General features: G+C 44.2%; 1 protein-coding gene and 1 long non-coding RNA gene across 4 annotated transcripts in view; one reads left to right on the top strand and one right to left on the bottom strand.

Moving 5' to 3' along the window:
- Window positions 1–17,527, top strand: part of SEMA6A (semaphorin 6A) — a 135,281-nt gene extending 117,754 nt beyond the window's left edge. For all 3 annotated transcript variants that reach the window (XM_043572056.1, XM_043572317.1, XM_043572231.1), the window contains one exon: window positions 14,126–17,527. In XM_043572056.1, coding sequence (XP_043427991.1) covers window positions 14,126–15,324 — 1,199 coding nt within the window. In that variant the 3' untranslated portion in view covers window positions 15,325–17,527. The remainder of the gene's footprint in view (window positions 1–14,125) is intronic.
- On the bottom strand, window positions 12,025–14,257 carry LOC122478749. The gene is made up of 2 exons (XR_006296168.1): window positions 14,146–14,257; window positions 12,025–12,355 (listed from the first exon to the last, which is right to left on the bottom strand). It is a non-coding gene; the product is annotated as an uncharacterized LOC122478749 (long non-coding RNA).
- Window positions 17,528–18,159: the final 632 nt, after the last annotated feature.

Here is an 18,159-nt window from a genome sequence, read left to right as displayed (position 1 = left end):
TCTGAGGCGTCTCAAGCAAAATTTATTACTGGCTCCATAGCACAGTGTTGGACGCCAGTAAGGAGTGAGAGGCTACACGAGAGATAGACACGGTTCCCATCCAAGAACCAGTGGACTGCCAGACAAAGCGTGCGCACACACACACACACACACACACACACCCCAAAGTGCATCCAGAAAGCCTCTCCGATCACCACTGCCTGTGTGAGCAAGGCAAAAGTGTGCATGGCAGGCTTTAGAAGAAAATATCAGACAACTGAAGACAGCTTGGCTGATGTCAAGGAACTTAGCCCTTGATAAAGGTTTCTCAGCCCCTTTTCTTTAGCCCTTCCCTTCAACCTGCCACTTGACAGGAAGGGGGCAGGGGATGGGGGGGCGGGGAGTGAGGTATGTTTGGTACAGGATTCATATTCTAAGGTTTGAGGAAATGCTGCCCAAGTCAGGCTTTTTTGAACAGCTTGAGCTTTATTTCAAAAAGACCTAGCCTGTGGTAATTTGCATAGCTTTTATTAGCAAAACCTATAGTACCACAGTCATTTTTAAATGTGACGGGAGGGCAGTCTCTGAGAATTCAGAGAAAAGGGCTCAGTCTGATGGGGAAGCCTACGAGCGAGCAGGCAGGGGCAAGAGGGTCCAGCTCCCACCCCACACTCCATGACTGACTGCACCGGTGGGAACGGGCATGCTCACAGCCCAGGGACATGACGCAGACAGGAAACTGCCCACCGTCGTTCCAACAACCATTCTGAATTCAAGTTCACTTACGTCTGTTTTTGAATGTTACAGGAAAGCTAGCCTTCAAAGTTCATAACACGTCTCTGAGTTGCTATTGCTGCTGATGATGAAAAAACAAGATACAATTCTTGAAATTCAGTCCATTAGTATTTCAATTTGTAAATGGCACTATACCCACCCCATAAAGGTTTAGTATCATTTTTATTACTCTCTGTTCAACTATTGTAATCTCCAAGGTGGAGATGGGTCTAAAGAATGTTTGTGGGACATTATTTAGCAGTGACTGAGTAGGGTTACTAGATAAAATACAGAATTCCTAGTTCAATTTCAGATAAGCCAATGATTTTTACTGTAATTATGTCCCATGGATTGCCTGAGACATTCTTATACTAAAACGTTATTGTTTAGCTGAAGTTGAAATTTAACGAGATATTCTGTATACTACCTGGCTATCCTATTCAAAGAGACCGCTGATAATTTGACTTCAATGAATATATATCTAATCTCTAGATTACAACTATCCTCTAACTCTTAGAAAACCTAGAATAACCTTTATAAGAGAAATTAAAATTTTCATTCTGTGAAAAATATTATTAGATATAATTTCAGAGAATTATCACCAGAAGTTACATACATGTTTGAAATGTGATAGATTTAAAATTAAAAGATTATCACTGGAAAACAGGCTTTCAAATGCTACTTTTAACTGAGAAAGGCTCAGAAAACAAACTGTTCCTAAACAGGGGCATAGTTAAAACTATTATTTTATTATTATTATTATTTATATGCTTCTCTGTATTTAAAAAAAATTTTTTTAAGTTTATTTATTTTTGATAGACAGAGTACAAGTGGGGGAGGGGCAGAGAGAGAGGGAGACACAGAATCCAAAGCAGGTTCCAGGCTCCGAGCTGTCAGCACAGAGCCCCATGCAGGGCTCGAACTCATGAACTGTGAGATCATGACCTGAACCGAAGTCAGATGCTTAACCAACTAAGCCACCCAAGAGCCCCAAAACTATTGATTCTTTCTAATTCTATTGAACCTCAGGTTTTTATCAACTATAACAGCTGATGTTAACCATATGTATTTTTTTTAATTATATGGCTGCTTTTGTTTTCCATTTCCATGGCGTTAGAGGAAATTAACTGGAATTCAGAAAGCACCAGAAAATATGTTTAATAATGGTGACAACAGCTCCAGTCTCAAAGAAAGGCAAACCAAAAACCTTAATTTCTTTCTTCATACGTTCAACAGACATTCAGCTAATGGTGCTATCTATAAAATGAGTGTTACATTGGATACTGATCTGAATTCGACGTATGTCCTCAACTCAAGGAGACTATAGTTTTTCAGGGGGGCACATGCAGGTGACCTCCTGGCTAGCCAGTGGGGCAAAAGTGAAGTCTGAGAGTAAGAGAGGTAAAGGAAAGAGGGGCCAGTAGAGTTCTGAGAGTGGATTAAGAGAGACATAACTCAGATCCAAGTTCGGGGCTAGAGAAAGGCCTTGTAAAGTATTAAAGGATAAAAGGGAGAAGAAGGACAGTTCAAGTTCAGTAAGTGACATGACCAGGACATGAAGTTAGGCAAGTAGAGAGTGTAATGAATGATAAAGAGACAAGTGATGTGCTGTGACCAAAGTGAGAGAGTCTACAGAGTCCAGAATGGGACCAGACATTGAAATGGTGGTCTGGAGCCTTAAAAGTCATGCTAAGGGGGTTGGGCTCTAGCTACAGGCAACGTTGGGGGAGGAAGAAGGATGAGTGGGGAAAAGGGATGAAAGGAGGGTGGGAGGGAGGGAAAGGTAGAGATCAAGAGGACGACAGACAAATAATAAAGAGATCACTCAACAGTATTGGGTTATTAGTTACACATACACAGTAACTTTGGGAATTGGAATTTTGCATTCGTTTTGGATCTAACATGTCTATTTCTACACATCATTGGCATTTACCTCGTAGATGTTTCTTGCCAAGCAAAGAGCTCTATCCTAGGTAAAGCCCCCAGCAAGCTGAACTCCAAATCTGGGCTTCTCTGCCTCTTTCATGAAAAACTTGGTTGCACATGGCACAGAGTTTTCACCCAGATCAGACTTTGAAACTGTGAGGGGGAAAGGGGGGGACCTGAGAAAGAATGATAATTCAGGAGCCACCATTTATTTTCACTATATTTAATACTTCTCCATCACCTACCAGAAAAGGAGTCAATTTGTAGTCTCTGGCTTTCCTTTGAATAACTGAGGAAAGCAGTATAGTAAGAGGGTCAGGCACTGGGCTTCCCCACAGGTGATGTGGAAGTTTCCATGTAGCATGTGCTGGGGAGGAGGGCAAGGACTGGGAAGCCCGTGTGGAAGGCTCGAATTGTACTTGCAGCAGTGTAGGCAGGGACGGAGATTTGATCTAATTAATTCTGTATCCTCCTGACAACTTGCTGAATTTATCTAAGGTCTTGATGAGATTATTGTGGAAAGGGTAGAAGAAGAAAAAAAAAGTTAAATGTCAGCCATGTAGAAAGGTGTTTCATCTCCCTGCCTGCACGCCAATATTTGAATTCTCCTTTTCTAGAGATCCCAACTAAAACTTTTTTTTTTAACCTAACATCCATTGTCTCAAAAAAATGAAGGGCTTAAATTATGATTCTGGAGACTTGAATTTTTTCTTCTAAAATCAGCAACTTAAACCTTAGGGCATTTAAAAAACCAATTCACGTCCTAGAGGTGCTTCTTACCTTTAATCTGTAGCCACTTTTCAAGCCACATCACCCTTGACACGAATTCATCTTGCCCCCACCCTTTCCCCTCAATCTTTTTCCATTCTCTCCTATCTTTTGCACAAAAACACGCACAATGGCAAAGTTTTCTGACAGCTTAATGGAACTTTCAAGGACTACAGGGACTAAGTTAGGCATGATCTTATTAACTGAACATCTGGAGTCGTTAAAAATTTGCTCTTTAACTGGTTCAACTGCATGGTGTTCATCTAAAATTTGTTTTGTCCTAACAATAAAATGGTAAAGAGTCCATCTGTATTTTGGATCACGTGTAATAATGGAAACATAATATTAGCTTTATCTCAAAACTTACTGATAGCCTCGTGTCCCAGAGTTTAAAAGTAAAACAGACCCACCCACCCCCCAAAAAAAATGCTTGTTCCAAGTTTCACTTTGCAAACCTCACTGCTCCATAGACAAAGTGGCCCAGTAAGGGCAAAAGAGTGGAAAGTGGGAAATTTCCTGAAGACAGCTTCTCTTTCTTGACATTGGACATGAGAACGGCCCCAAAAGCTGCAAGCATTGCTCAGAATGCATAACTCACGTCCTTACCATAAAGAGAAAGAGGCCGGAAAAGCTGTATTTGCGCACCGGGCCCAGGGAGACACAGGCGGTGCGAGGGACAGGTCAAGAGGCCTGCAAAGCGTTTGGGCTGCGTTGCCGGCCTGCACGGAGCCACACAAGCTGCAGCACATGTAAGTCTCCCAGCACCTTGAATGACAGAAAGGCCCTCCAGTACACTACTGAAAATTAGGTGGGCTATCCTCAAACATACCGAGCGCACAGTAGACGGGATCTTAATCGGTGTCAGAAAGCTAATTACAGGCAGTGCGGAGGTTTGTCATCTTTAATTAATGTTTCTTAAGCTCTTGTAAGCCTACGGCCTGGGAACCGTCTTTGTGAACAGATTCATTTTTAATGGGATAATAGGAATTTCCCACTCCACTTATTTGTTAAACTTCATAATTTTTAAAAGGATGCATTCTTTTTAAATATGTTTCTGCAATTACATTTCTTCACCGAAGGCAGAGGCAGTCATGAACTGTATAGAAATAATGGAAGTTTGGTATAGTCACCATTGACAGTGCTTTATTAGGAGGGAAAATAGTGTCAAGAAATTTATAGGGCAGCAATCTGCATTATGCCTAACCTTTTGGACATATTAAAGCTTATCGTTTCCAGTCCTGCAGGCTCTTGTTATTCATAAATAATAGATAACACTGGACACAATCATCTGACATTTGTTAAGGCAATAAATATACCCTAAGTGCTGATGGGTCTTACATTGCATGATTTAAAAAGCACACAGCAGAAATTTAATGTAACTTAAAATGTCTTATATAATTCTATGGATTTGCAGATTCAGTTCAACTCAGCAGATCTGTAGGCACTAAGCTCTGCTGAGTACACTGTTGTGCTAAGCATTTTTAATATTATAAAGCAGGACCTTGGTTTGGGGAATGAGCTCCGGTCCCTCCTTCAATCCAGAAATATAAGAGAATTTTCCTGAGCTGCTTATTCTCGCCTGATCATGCAAAAGTAGGAGGAAAGACGCCCTGAACCACCACTATCTAAGGTTGCTTGGTGGCGATGCATTGTTTGAGTGGAGTCGGTGCAAGGTGACCTAAGACTGCAGGCCTCCAACGGAGGTGAGCTCCCCAGAGGACCTGCCTCCTCTGGCCCTGGGACTCAGTTCTGACTGGGCCTACCCAATCTAGGACATATCTGGGCTCTGTAGTACCAACCACTACCTGATGGCCTCTGTGACAGAGATGGGGAGCCTCAGAAATTCCCCTCTGTGTCTTCATGCTGGGGCAGATAAAGAGACAACAGGCATTTTTCCAAAAGCTCTCTGCTCTAGCAAATTGGGCTGGTTCTCTTACAGCAGCGCTGCTGTGTTTTCGGCCATATGTCAAGCTTCTGTCAGGTACCAAGGGAAAGTGTGAGGGATTTGTTTGTCTAACAAAATCACGTCAATTTCGTATTCTTTGTCAGAATACGGTAACCGCAGTAAAGAACGGTCATACCCGAGACCCACGAAAGCCTCATACTTTGACCACGGAGCACCACATTTATTTATTTATTTTAGAAATCATGTTGAAAGTCTGGCAATGCATTGCCTCAGTAGTCCATGAGGCTGGACTTTAAAACTAAACGTTCGTTTTCTGGCATACCATTCGTGTCACGCAGGGCAGTGTTGCTCAAGTTTTAGTGAAAATAAGAATCATCTGGAGGCCTTGTTAAAACACAAATTTCTGAGCCCCAATGCCAGAGGTTCTGATTCAGAAAGTCTGGGTAGGACCCGGGGATTTGTATGTTTAACAAGTTCCAGGTGATGCTGGTATCGAGCAACACTGATTTGGGACACTTTCCAAATTGTTATGTGTTATCCTACTTAAGGTCCTTCTCTAATATTTTGTTTTATATTTTTATTTTTAATTTTTTAACGTATATGTTATGTTTGAAAGAGAGAGACAAAGCATGAGTGAGGGAGAGGCAGAGAGGGAGACAGAATCGGAAGCAGGCTCCAGGCTCTGAGCTGTCAGCACAGAGCCCGATGTGGGGCTCGAACCCACGAACTGAGAGATCATGACCTGAGCTGAAGTCGGACGCCTAACCGACTGAGCCACCCAGGCGTCCCGTTTTTGTTTTTTTTTTTTTTTAATCTTGACTTTTCTACTCTTGGCTGACACAATCAAACCCTACCAAAGTGTCATATTAAAACAGTCTACCTTGGACCCTGTACAAGGCAGGTAACCTGTCCGAAATTCTAGAAACACTTCCATTACAGTACATTGACCATTAACAAATGTCCTGCACAATGCCAAGTGCTTTACATGCGTTCATTCGTTTAATCTATTAAATCCTTCCAATGATACCCATCTGCTAGCCAACACCACTAATGCTCAGAGAGACTAAGTGACTTGTCCAAGATCACAAAGTTCGTTAGTTCTAAAGCCAAGACTTAAGCCCAGGTCGTTATGTTCATGTTCTTGACCAGTTCATGTTCTTCACCAGTAACACCCAGCCTCATTCATAATCCAGATCCCAAGACTGACATCTCCAGCAAGTTTAAGTTGGCAGCTTTAGTATTCAAACAGCCTTGTTTCCTCCTATTTGTGTCGTCTTTAATCGGGGAGAAAAAAAATCAAAGCGCTGAAAATAATCCAAAGAATCACCTGAATTTCACAGTATTAGTGAAATTTTAGTGGGAGATCCACTTCCCCATTTTGTGGTTTTGATGCCTTGTGAGAGAGCAAAGGAAGAAGATGGGATTAGAAAGTCGGAAAATAGAAATGTTTTGTCTGGTTTCAGGAGAAACTCCTTAGACACTCGGTTTCCAGTCTAATTAGAAAGAAAAGCTTTATAAAAAAATGAAAATAAACCATGTAAATTTTGCTAAAACTTTGCCCATCTGAAATGATCATCACCTTTACAAAGACAGTGATAGTTCTAACACGTGAAAACACTGACCCACATTTCAGGATATGGCTTTTAAGTTATCTCATCATGACTCCCAATCTAGACTTCAATCCATGCTACGGAGGTAGCATTCCCATTGGTGGTGCCATGTCTAAAAGGGTACAGCAGAGAAGGATCAGAGATGCCAAAGTTTCCACTGACACAAGGGAAAATGAAGCTATTTCTCCTCTAAAAAATGTGAAATAGAACGAACTTCATGCTTGTTCTCCCTTTTCTACCTGTGATGGCATCACAACAACAATTTTAAAAATGCATCAATTTGAAAGGTGAGAGAACTGGAAGTAGATTCACCCACAGACAACCACAGTAAGCACTATTTCAACATGTGAGTTTTAAAACAGCTTCTGAACTGAGGATATTAAGCAGCCAGGAAGCTGCCTCTACTTTGGCATGATCAGTCATTAATTTCATACATCTTGAAGACCATGGCGCCTCCTAGTACCTAATCTTCAGCCTGCCAGGAAAAAAAAAAAAAAAAAAGGAAAATAAAAAGGAAAAGGAAAGTTTGAGTTATAAACTCTGAGCCCATTTCCAAGGCTGCTGACGGTTCAGTTTATTCTTAAGCCATCTGGATCACGTTATGCCCCAAGACAAGAAGAAGGCTCCTTCCTGCCGAGATAACCACAGAGAGTTCCCACTGCGTTTTCAGTATGGTCATCTCCATCGGGTGGGGCATGGCTTTGAGGATAAATTGTCTCCAGTGAGGGTTTTTCCCCTATTTGTTTTCTTCTCTCCTTAACAGGGATTACAGCCTGTCCTCTGTGGTTAGCATCCATGATGCCTGGCCTATGATTGGTTCATTCATTCATAGTGCCTTGTAGGACTGTCAGCCTGGCATTCTGTTGCAATAAGATTTTCAAACAAGAAAAATTGGGTTGTTAGATTCCATTCACCCAAGTTGTTATGAGGATTTCAAGGAAATTGCAGGCTTGTCTTACTATAAAGGAAAATCAAGGGTTTATTTTTAGGGGATCCTACTCCGGGGGATTTTCTTGGTGTTTTGCCATCTTTGTTAGCTCTCAGACCCAACACGAAACTCTCTCTGGCTCCGCAGCGAAGGAAATGTCCATTCTCCTTTTTGCCTTTGCATATGTCTCTAAAGGACACAGAGAGGCTTTGTTGTCTTTGTGGTCATCGGGTCTGCTTTACACAGATGCCTATTAATCACTTCACTATGGAGACAGACACATCCATCATATCACAGCAGCTCCGAAACAGGCAGTCCAGTGAACAGGGGTGAGAGGGGAAAGCACGCACTTAACCATTTCAAGGTCCTAGCTGCCAGGGGCTCCTATACTTAGCAAGGTAATTGGTGGGGATGGGGAGGGCTCCTCCTTGGTATTTAGCTCAACAGGTGCAGTGATTTTGTGTACTTTCGTTTGTGTGTCTTGTTGCATGCTTTGATAGAACAGACATCTCCCAGCTTCTATAGGATGCTTCTATAGGATAAGTATAGTGGAGAACAAGTTTTAATTTTAAAAAGTTATAGTAAACTCAGGCGGACTACCTGTACTTCTGAGGCAAAGCTGTTGACTCTGAAGCCAGTAGTTTTTTCGAATAATGGAGTCAACGTCGAGCAGAGTAAGCTGGAAGTCAGCTTTCTCAGGCAAGACAACCCTTAGAATTGCAGGTAAATTAACCAAGACTTTCCTTCCAAAACTGGCTTGTCCACCATGTCTTTTTCAGTCATTCAAGGCTTTTCACAGCCTGCTTCCAAATGGTGATCAGCTCTCACTCTTCTGTTGCCTCTACAAGTACTCATGCATTCATTCACTATTTAACAGATATTTACTGAGCACCTTTACGCCTGGGAATTTAGGGGTATATCTCCCTCCTAGAGAAGAACAAACGTACAGTAATGTAAAGGTGATGAGTTAAGAGAGAGAAGTTAAGGTCTCTGGGGAACTTAGGAAAGAGCTAACCCAGTTGGAAGAAGTTGGAGAAGGCTTCCTCCTTTAAGCCGAGGCCTAAAGGAGAGGGTCAGAGGAGTGGGAGGTGAGCAGGGATATTCCGGACAGAGGGAAGAGACTATGTGAAAGTCCAGAAGCAAGTGAGAGGATGATAGCCAAGTGGCTGGTGTCTATAGCATGAGTGACTAGATGGGAGTTCGACTATCGACCATTACGAACACAGCTTTCACTTCCTTCCCTCTGTGCATTGGTTCTTACTGCTGCTTCAGCTGCCATCCTCCACATCCTTAAGGCCTGCCTTAAACGCTACTTCCTAGGCTGAAGCAGAAGCAGTGTATCTCTTGATGCTTCCAAACACTTTGGATGCTCACATGTGAGCACCTGCCCTCTCCCTTAACTGGATCGCAGGGTTTGTGCCTCCTTCACCTTTGTCTCTCCAAAACCTGGCACAGTGCTTTGGTCTGTGCTTAGGAGATGCCTGCTGAAGGCACCAAGAACATTACAGTCCAAGAGGGCATCTTTTCTGAGGTCTGCTGTCCCAGAGCCTGGCACTGGGCTTCCAGGGCAGATTGGCAATTGTAGAGAACCCAAGAGAAGGGCTACCGGAAACCTTATTGTATATAACAATCTGGTGTTTGAAATTTCAATACGCCTTCATGTGGTCATCGTGGGAAAAGTCAGAATTGTGTTGGACTTCCTTGAAGTTTGTAACTGTTCTTATTTTAATTACATTTTGCAAGGCCTGGAGGGTGGGGTTGTTCATAATCTTTTCATTGCTTCAGCTTCCAAAGAGCTTAAAATTGCCCCTCTGAGACCTCCCTCTGCAACCCTCCAGCATCTAAAAACTCTCTCACCTCAGGGGGAAAAAAGTGAAGATTCTATTCTTTCTCAGTTCTGCCAATTTAAGACATGATTTCAGAGAAATCTCTAAGCCATTGTGTGCCTTGCTTCCTGCAATAGGAAGGTGGAAAGAATAACCATTTAGCACCTCATGACTGGTGAGAAATAGTTGGTGGTTAATGAATCAATGCAAAGGCTGTTTCAGATACTGTTTTCATTATATGCCCCGTTTTCGACTGGTGAGAGTAAAAGGCCCAGGGGTTGGTAGAGGAAGGCATTTCAATGCCCCAGGATAGAGAAGCCAACTCTTATTGGTCCTCTTAGTTGGGGGGGGGGGGGGGGGCGGTGCGGGGAGAGAGATACCTGGAGATGGAGTATGCCACCCTACAAAGGCCCCTCCACTTCCCCAGGATTTCCATGCAACTTCAGAAGCAACGATGTTCAGCCAGCTCCCTTTAAAGAGTTGTATTTGTTTAGAATTATTCAATTATTTAATTCCACCAGAGCACCCAGTTGTTACAAATAACTCATTTACCCTCAACATCTCTTTTGGAATTATCCCAGAATGAATTTCTTTTGATTTTTCAAATAGTTCCTCATTATCATTTTGAACATACACGGAGCACCTTTATAAATTTCTTTTGTCTAATGGATGTTAGTATTATTATATTCTGTTCTATGGATGGAGATCTAATGTGGTTCTGTGACTTCAGGTTATGGTCACTCCAAAAATGACCCACCAACTTTAGAGGCCCACTTAAAAGGGTCTCTACAATGTACTGCAAACCCATTTATTCAATAATCATTTATCAAGTGCCCAACTAAGATCCCTGGTGATAGTAAAGGTTATAAATGCATACAAACTAGAGTCCCTGCCCTCAAGGAGCTGAATCCAAGATTATTAGTCCACCAGAAGTCTATAATCACCGTGTTTTGTTCAACACTTCCCGCTTTTGTTGTTTTACTTACTTCACAATGCAGAACCTACAGGCAGTCCTGAAACAGAGGTATGTGCTCTCTTGTGTTGCCTCAACACATCATCCCTTTGGCAGCATTTGGACAGCACAAGGTCTGGGGCTGGGAAGGACAGGTCCGCCCTCCTCCCCAGGGAGACCCATACATAACAAATGGGATGAAATGGAGCAGCTGTGACTATTACTCTTATGCCCTCAGTGAGCTCCTAACCCACTTCTCTTCTGTGGCTTCTTTTGACCTTCAGATTTGTCCAGCAAACTACAGCATTTAAGTTCTTTCTTATTCGTCACTTCATTAGATTCTTGCAAGAACCCCGTAAGGCTTTAAGAGTGTGAACCCACGTTGCAAATGAAAAAACTGAGGCCCCGAGACGATAAGTCACCTGCCAGAAAGGTCACACAACAGCAAGTGGGAGCTTAAGACCCCAGGCCTTCGGAGACCGCTAGCGCTGGTTGCACCCCCACCCCTCTGACAAACCCAGTGTGTTTACTTCTTGACAGTGACCAATGTCACAAAGTTGATGCAATCATTTCCATGAATGCCCCTTTGCCCTTTTCACGATATAAGCAGAAAGCTTTAAGTTTGGAAGGCATTTTCCAAGAATAACTTAGAACTTCTTATCTTCTTGACTGCGCTTTCAACTTAATCTCTGATCTATTTGCAACTTTGGACATGGGATTTCTGAATTTACACAAGCAGATGAGGGAAGCCACCTGCTTCATGGTAGTGATCTCAAAACTGAAGGGAATGCGAGTTTTTTAAGGGCACTATTTACATAACAAAATGAGATGGGGGGCGGGGGAGGGGTGAGACACCATTTTTCTCAAAGGTCAGACCGTACTTGATTTGTTAACAACCAAAAACTTGAACTCAAATGTTATTCCCTTAAAAATGTTCTTCCCAGTAAAAGAGCAAGTGCTTTCCATGAGATTAAGACAGTCAAGGACCTTCAGACATCAAAGAGGAATATTTGGGAACTAAAAGTAAAGCAGCCCTGGATAACCTTGAAACTTTTACATTTTTCCCAATTAAATGATGAATAAAATACATGGGACTGCTTTAGCCTTATTCTTCTTTCCCAGTTCCTCTCAAGCTGAGAGGCAATTTAAATTGTAAAATACCAAAGTCAACTGTAGATAACTACCTATTATAAGTATGCATTTATTGGGAAGACACAGCCCCATAAATAGTGTTGCCAAGAAGAGATCCGTGAAATACCCGCTAAGAAAAATTTACCTAGTTCCCCCCACCCCCACCCCCACCCCATGGGCGAGGTCTACCCTGTGGTTAAAATTCACTGAGATCACCAAGTCAATGAGGGAAATCAAACCCATTTTATTCACAGGTGTACATTTTTGTGCCATTGTATGTAGGTGGTTAAAAATGATGTTCAATAGAACACCAAACATAATCAAAACTGAAAGAAAATCAGTTGCTATTTCAGCATTACAACAAGGAAATGCAAATTTAAGGAAGAAATTTTCATTAGCACAGTTCCTCTGTGACTAGGTATTAAAACAGATTTGAATGCAAGGCACCTCACCGTTTGGGGAGCTCCACGATATAAAAGGTGTGAGTTATAGCTGAATCCCCTGCTGCTTTTTGCTTCTCCGTTTCTACCCCCTTAAAAGTTCACAAAGATAAATCTGGAAATATTTGAGAAGTGTCACATTTGGAAATTATTCAGAATCCTGCCATCTTACAGACTTTTTCCCTGGGGTGAAGTGCCTGCCCTGCCCTTCATTACCAAGGGCATTTGTTTAATCACAGAATCTTTGTTTCTCAAGAGATATCTGCTGCTTCTATTTATTCGCCCCTGAAGTCACAATCCTTTGTCACAGGACAATCATTTCCACAGCAACCAACTGTGATGTCACAACTGAGGGGAGGAGGAATGTTTAGAAAGAAAAGAGAAAGAGAATGTTCTTTTCAACAGGCAAAGGCTTCTGAGTTTTAAAACCAGGGCTTCACCAATCAAAATATTTTAGCAGAAAGATCCCATGACAAAGCTGCACTTCTTCAAGGTCTCAGCTGTGATGGTTACAAAGTATCTCAGCAGAAGTTGAAGGGTTGCATGTTGTGGGTTTAGGAAGGGGTAAGAGTTTTATTTTGCTTCATTCTAATTCTGTGCCAGCAATATCTGCCAGTAAAATACATTAAACATATTCCAGAAAGAGTTGATTTAGTAGATGAAAAATGTTTCTCCTGAGACCAGAGAAGGTACATTTTCTGTCTTACTATCATTTCCATAATAGGAACAATGTTTATATTTCCTCAGCCCATGCAGTGTCTCTAACGTATTCATGTTCTTTCACTCTCCAGAGGCAGGAATTGAGGTATTTGAGATTTTGTTTTTAGCTACTGCATCAAGCACTTAAGATCTGACAATTGTGATGTGTATTCTCACTTGGTATTAAAAACTAAGAGCTTCAGTGTTTCCATTTGATTAGAGTCTCTCAGCTTGGTGGCTGATTAAGCAGGAACAGGAAGAAAGCAACTTTCTTCAAAAATACAGCATCTCGGTTAATGTAGTGTAAGATTATTGACGGGTGTAGTCACATAATTTTTATTAAATTGAAGAGATTAGCTCTGCTGAAGAATCTCACCGTGGCAGCAAACCCTAACTGTAATAATGAGACCTGACGCTTCTCAAACCCACTCACTACAGGGCCCCAAATGGTCTTTTTCTTCCCCTTAAATATTCTTTCAGTTTAAGGAAGGGAAGAGCTTCATTCACATATTCAGCATATTTACCTGAAATTGAGTGCACATGGGTTTTTGTGGGTTTTTTTTTTTTGAGAAGGATGATACAAAATCAGCATAAACATTTGTAATGTGAGCTTTAACTGTTTTCTTTTCACTGTAAATGACACACGTGCTCTTTCCTCCAGTTGCCTGAAATGCAAACACAGCTTTTCTCCAGATAGAGGCCACGGGCCCCACAAAGAAGTCATAAGAAAAGACCCTGGAAGCCTAGAGGGTTGTGCCATTTGTTCATTTAAGGGGCATAAAATTGTTGCCTCTTCCTCTCCCATACTCAAAATATCTCCATTATCCCAATGTTATGAGGGTAAGATGGAAAAAAGACGAAGGGGGAAAGGAGGCGGGACAAATTCTGGAAATGAAAAATCGTCATATTCCAGGGGCTGAAACAAAGTAGAAAGAGCATATACTTGACAGAGGTTAAAGCACTTTTTCAGAACACAAAGAAGCAACAAAGGAAGTCTATTTGCATACTTCACGGGGGGGGGGGGGGGTTAATTAGTTAACGTTTGGCAAGCTGCGCCCCAAGACAAGTTGTGCAGAGGTGCTATTGTCACTTATTACTGTTATTAATTAACGGGGTGAACTTCAAACCGAAATAAGCCTCGCGGTGTGCTTTCATGTCTTAAAACCGTATGCGATGTCTATTGCAGGAGTGATTCGGGAAAGTTACCTCAAAGGCCATGACCAGCTCGTCCCCGTCACCCTCTTGGCCATTGCAGTCATCCTGGCTTTTGTCATGGGGGCCGTCTTCTCCGGCATCATCGTCTATTGCGTCTGCGACCACAGGCGCAAAGACGTGTCCGCCGTGCAGCGCAAAGAGAAGGAGCTCACCCACTCGCGCCGGGGCTCCATGAGCAGCGTCACCAAGCTCAGCGGCCTCTTTGGGGACAGCCAGTCCAAAGACCCGAAGCCGGAGGCCATCCTCACACCACTCATGCACAACGGCAAGCTCGCCACTCCCGGCAACACGGCCAAGATGCTCATCAAGGCTGATCAGCACCACTTAGACCTGGCGGCCTTGCCCACCCCGGAGTCCACCCCAACACTGCAGCAGAAGCGGAAGCCCAGCCGCGGCAGCCGCGAGTGGGAGAGGAACCAGAACCTCATCAATGCGTGCACCAAGGACATGCCCCCCATGGGCTCCCCCGTGATCCCCACGGACCTGCCCCTCCGGGCCTCCCCCAGCCACATCCCCAGCGTGGTGGTCCTGCCCATCACGCAGCAGGGCTACCCGCATGAGTACGTGGACCAGCCCAAAATGAGCGAGGTGGCCCAGATGGCGCTGGAGGACCAGGCGGCCACCCTGGAGTATAAGACCATCAAGGAGCATCTCAGCAGCAAGAGTCCCAACCACGGGGTGAACCTCGTGGAGAACCTGGACAGCCTGCCCCCCAAAGTCCCCCAGCGGGAGGCCTCCCTGGGCCCTCCGGGAGCCTCCCTGTCTCAGAACGGCCTGAGCAAGCGGCTGGAAATGCACCACTCCTCCTCCTACGGCCTTGACTATAAGAGGAGCTACCCCACGAACTCGCTCACGAGAAGCCACCAGGCCACCACTCTCAAAAGAAACAATACTAACTGCTCCAATTCCTCCCACCTGTCCAGAAACCAGAGCTTTGGCCGGGGAGACAACCCGCCCCCCGCCCCGCAGCGGGTGGACTCGATCCAGGTGCACGGCGCGCCGCCCTCCGGCCAGGCCGTGACTGTTTCGCGGCAGCCCAGCCTCAACGCCTACAACTCGCTGACGAGGTCGGGGCTGAAGCGCACACCCTCGCTAAAGCCGGACGTACCCCCCAAACCCTCCTTTGCCCCCCTTTCCACATCCATGAAGCCCAATGACGCGTGTACATAATCCCAGGGGGAGGGGTCAGGTGTCGAACCAGCGGGAAAGGCCAGGCGCGCGCTCAGCTCGGCGAGGCCCTCCACTGCCTGAGTACCCACCAGACCAAGATGGCCGCGGCGGAGCAGAGGACGCTGGGTCCCCCTCGGGGATGCCGGGGGACTCTGGGAAATTGGGCCACGTGGTTTGGTGAAGGTTTGCGACGCGGGACTCACCTCCATTCTCGGACTTCACTCTCCCCGAACACCGTGCAACAGGTCGGACTCACGAAAGACTTAAATTATCATCACAAAACATGAGCCAAAAGCACATAGCCACCCACCCCCACCCCCACACGCATGCGCGTGCGTACCCGCGCACGCGCACAGGCTCTCACACCCAGGCGCGCGCGCGCACCCCCCCCACACACACACGCGCGCGCGCACACACACACGGACACACACACGCACACACAGGTGAACGACTGCAACGTCTTAGTCCATGACCGCACCGGGCGCTGCCGAACAGGGCTGGCGTTCCACCTGCAAAACACAAATACATTTTTAAAAATCATGAAAATTCAAAAGACAAAAAAATAAAGGATTCATTGATAATTCTAACTCAGACTTTAACAATGGCAGAAGTTTACTATGCTCAGATACTGTGAAATGCCCACCAGTGTTACAGCTTTCTGTTATTAGCAGATTAATGCCATGTTGGGCAACTATGTCATAGATTTCTGCTCCTCTCTTTTAATGAAATAACGTGACCGTTAACGCAAGTAACTCTTTATTTATTGTTCACCCTTTTTTTTTTTTCCTTAAGGAAAGGACTCTTCCATATACCATCCTATGAACAGCTCTTCAGAAAGCCCCTTGAAAGTTAAACTATTTAACGTGAAATCCATTAACTGGAATAATTGAGTTTATTTTTACAATAAATTCACTGAGTAAATAAGTTGGAGCTGGAATTCTGAGCTTTGTGTTTGGACTGTCTGATCTCTAGCTAAAGGAAAAAAGTTGACAGGGGAATATTTATTCAAATCAACCAGTTAATTTGCTGGTCAGGTCTCTGGCCTGTAACATGCAAAAAATTAATTAGCTTAAAAGTCCTTCCAGATCCTAACTTCGAAAGCAACCGGGAGAGGAACTTTTAGAATGACACATCCGCGTCCCATTTCTGCCAACATGGCTTTGTCAGTGGTTCCTACTTTCTGTGAAGGCACCAGCTTGTGATACCCATCTCATTTCACCTTGCATGTGAGACCGCAAACAAAATCCACTAAAGGTGTGAACTAATTAATACGCTGGCTGCTACTTTGCATAAATTAATGGTTTGCTCACACGGGTTTTTCGTGGGGTTACATCTGTGAATAGCCTCTTTTCCACATGTAAATTTGTGCCTTACACCCTGAGTTGTGTACACTTGTAAACTGTCGTTATGATACATTTCCCCCCCCCCACTTTTGAAATAAATGCAGATATTTATTTGACCCTCCCTCCCCCCACCCCCACTCCAGCCCTCTGGAAGATTAGCATCTAGCAGATGGAAGAAGAATGTAGTGGTGATGGTAATAATCCTGCAGCCTGGGAGAGCTGGGCGGCACCACGCCCTCCGATTCACACTTCCTTCTAGTGCCAACTCCACCCACCCCTTGGCTGTGCTACCAAGCATGGCCCCCAGTGTTGTGGGTGGCAATACCCTTTCTCCCTCCAGCGTTCCCTCCTTCCCTTAGATTCTCAGATCATTTCAACATGGTGATATCCTCATTGGCCAGCAGAGAAGGGTCTAACGTCCCAGCTCCTCATTTCTGCTGTGTCCTCTGGCTGGAGAGCACGCTGTGTGCGGTTGCCAGGCACCTGGGAGGTGTCTCCAGGCCATGGGCTCAGCACACACGTGCGCTGCACACAAAGAAATGACGTGGAAATAGATGCAGGCGGGCTGGTCCCTGCTATGATGGATGAGTAACTCCAAGTACAAAGCCAATCACAACGGATGCTGCAAAAACATTGACTGGGGTGGAAGATTTTTAATTTTTTAAAAACTTTCTTCATCCTTGTGTTGTTATTGTTTGTACGGGGGTGGGGTGGGAGGGTGTGTGCTCCCCCTGGTTTTCATTAGCTGGAGCACACAGAGGGGACTTTTGTTTACTCTATCATGAACAAAAAAATTGTCAACATACTGTAAACAGTGAGCATTGTTTTGGGTTGTTGTGTTCTTAAACAGTTAAACAGTATATTTGGTGGCCTCTTTATCTTTTTATTTCCAGTTTGATCTTCTGGGTTTAGTCTTGTCTTTAAAAAAAAAACTTTCAAAAAAAGACTATTTTGGACAATTTTGAGGTGGCTGGTGAAAACGTGGTACCTCCATAATGAGAGACCTAGGTGTGTAATGAGGACACGTGCATATGGCCTTCCTTTCCTGTAAACATCCCTTGCAGCTTTGCTGCCATGCGGGCTAGGTTTTTGCTGTTTTGTGTTGTCCTGTTTTTATTTTGTTTTGTGAGCGAATCAATGTTCACCTCCTGAGAATTCCGTGCCCTGAAACCGTGAAGTCTTTTCTAGAAACTGGGATAATTGTTTTTTACCTTGACTTTTCTTTGGAAATGCAGAACTTACTTAGGAAGGTGATGGGTATACACCCCCCTGCTACCTTCTCCCCCACACTTGACTCCCAAGAGCATTGGCCACGCAGCACCCACTGTCTTGTCTCCCATGCGTGAGCATCATTGCCTCAGCCGTGTTACGGAGACCTGTGTCAAAACTTCCATCCCACATCCCCACAACTCCTCACTTGCTGTGTTCTCCCTGAAATGCCCACTTGTATTGAGCTGGTCTTTTGCATTTAAGCATTTCCTTCCCCTTTTTT

This window comes from Prionailurus bengalensis, chromosome A1 (assembly GCF_016509475.1).
Source record: "Prionailurus bengalensis isolate Pbe53 chromosome A1, Fcat_Pben_1.1_paternal_pri, whole genome shotgun sequence".
Taxonomy (NCBI): domain Eukaryota; kingdom Metazoa; phylum Chordata; class Mammalia; order Carnivora; family Felidae; genus Prionailurus; species Prionailurus bengalensis.
This window is presented reverse-complemented; position numbering and strand designations above follow the sequence as displayed.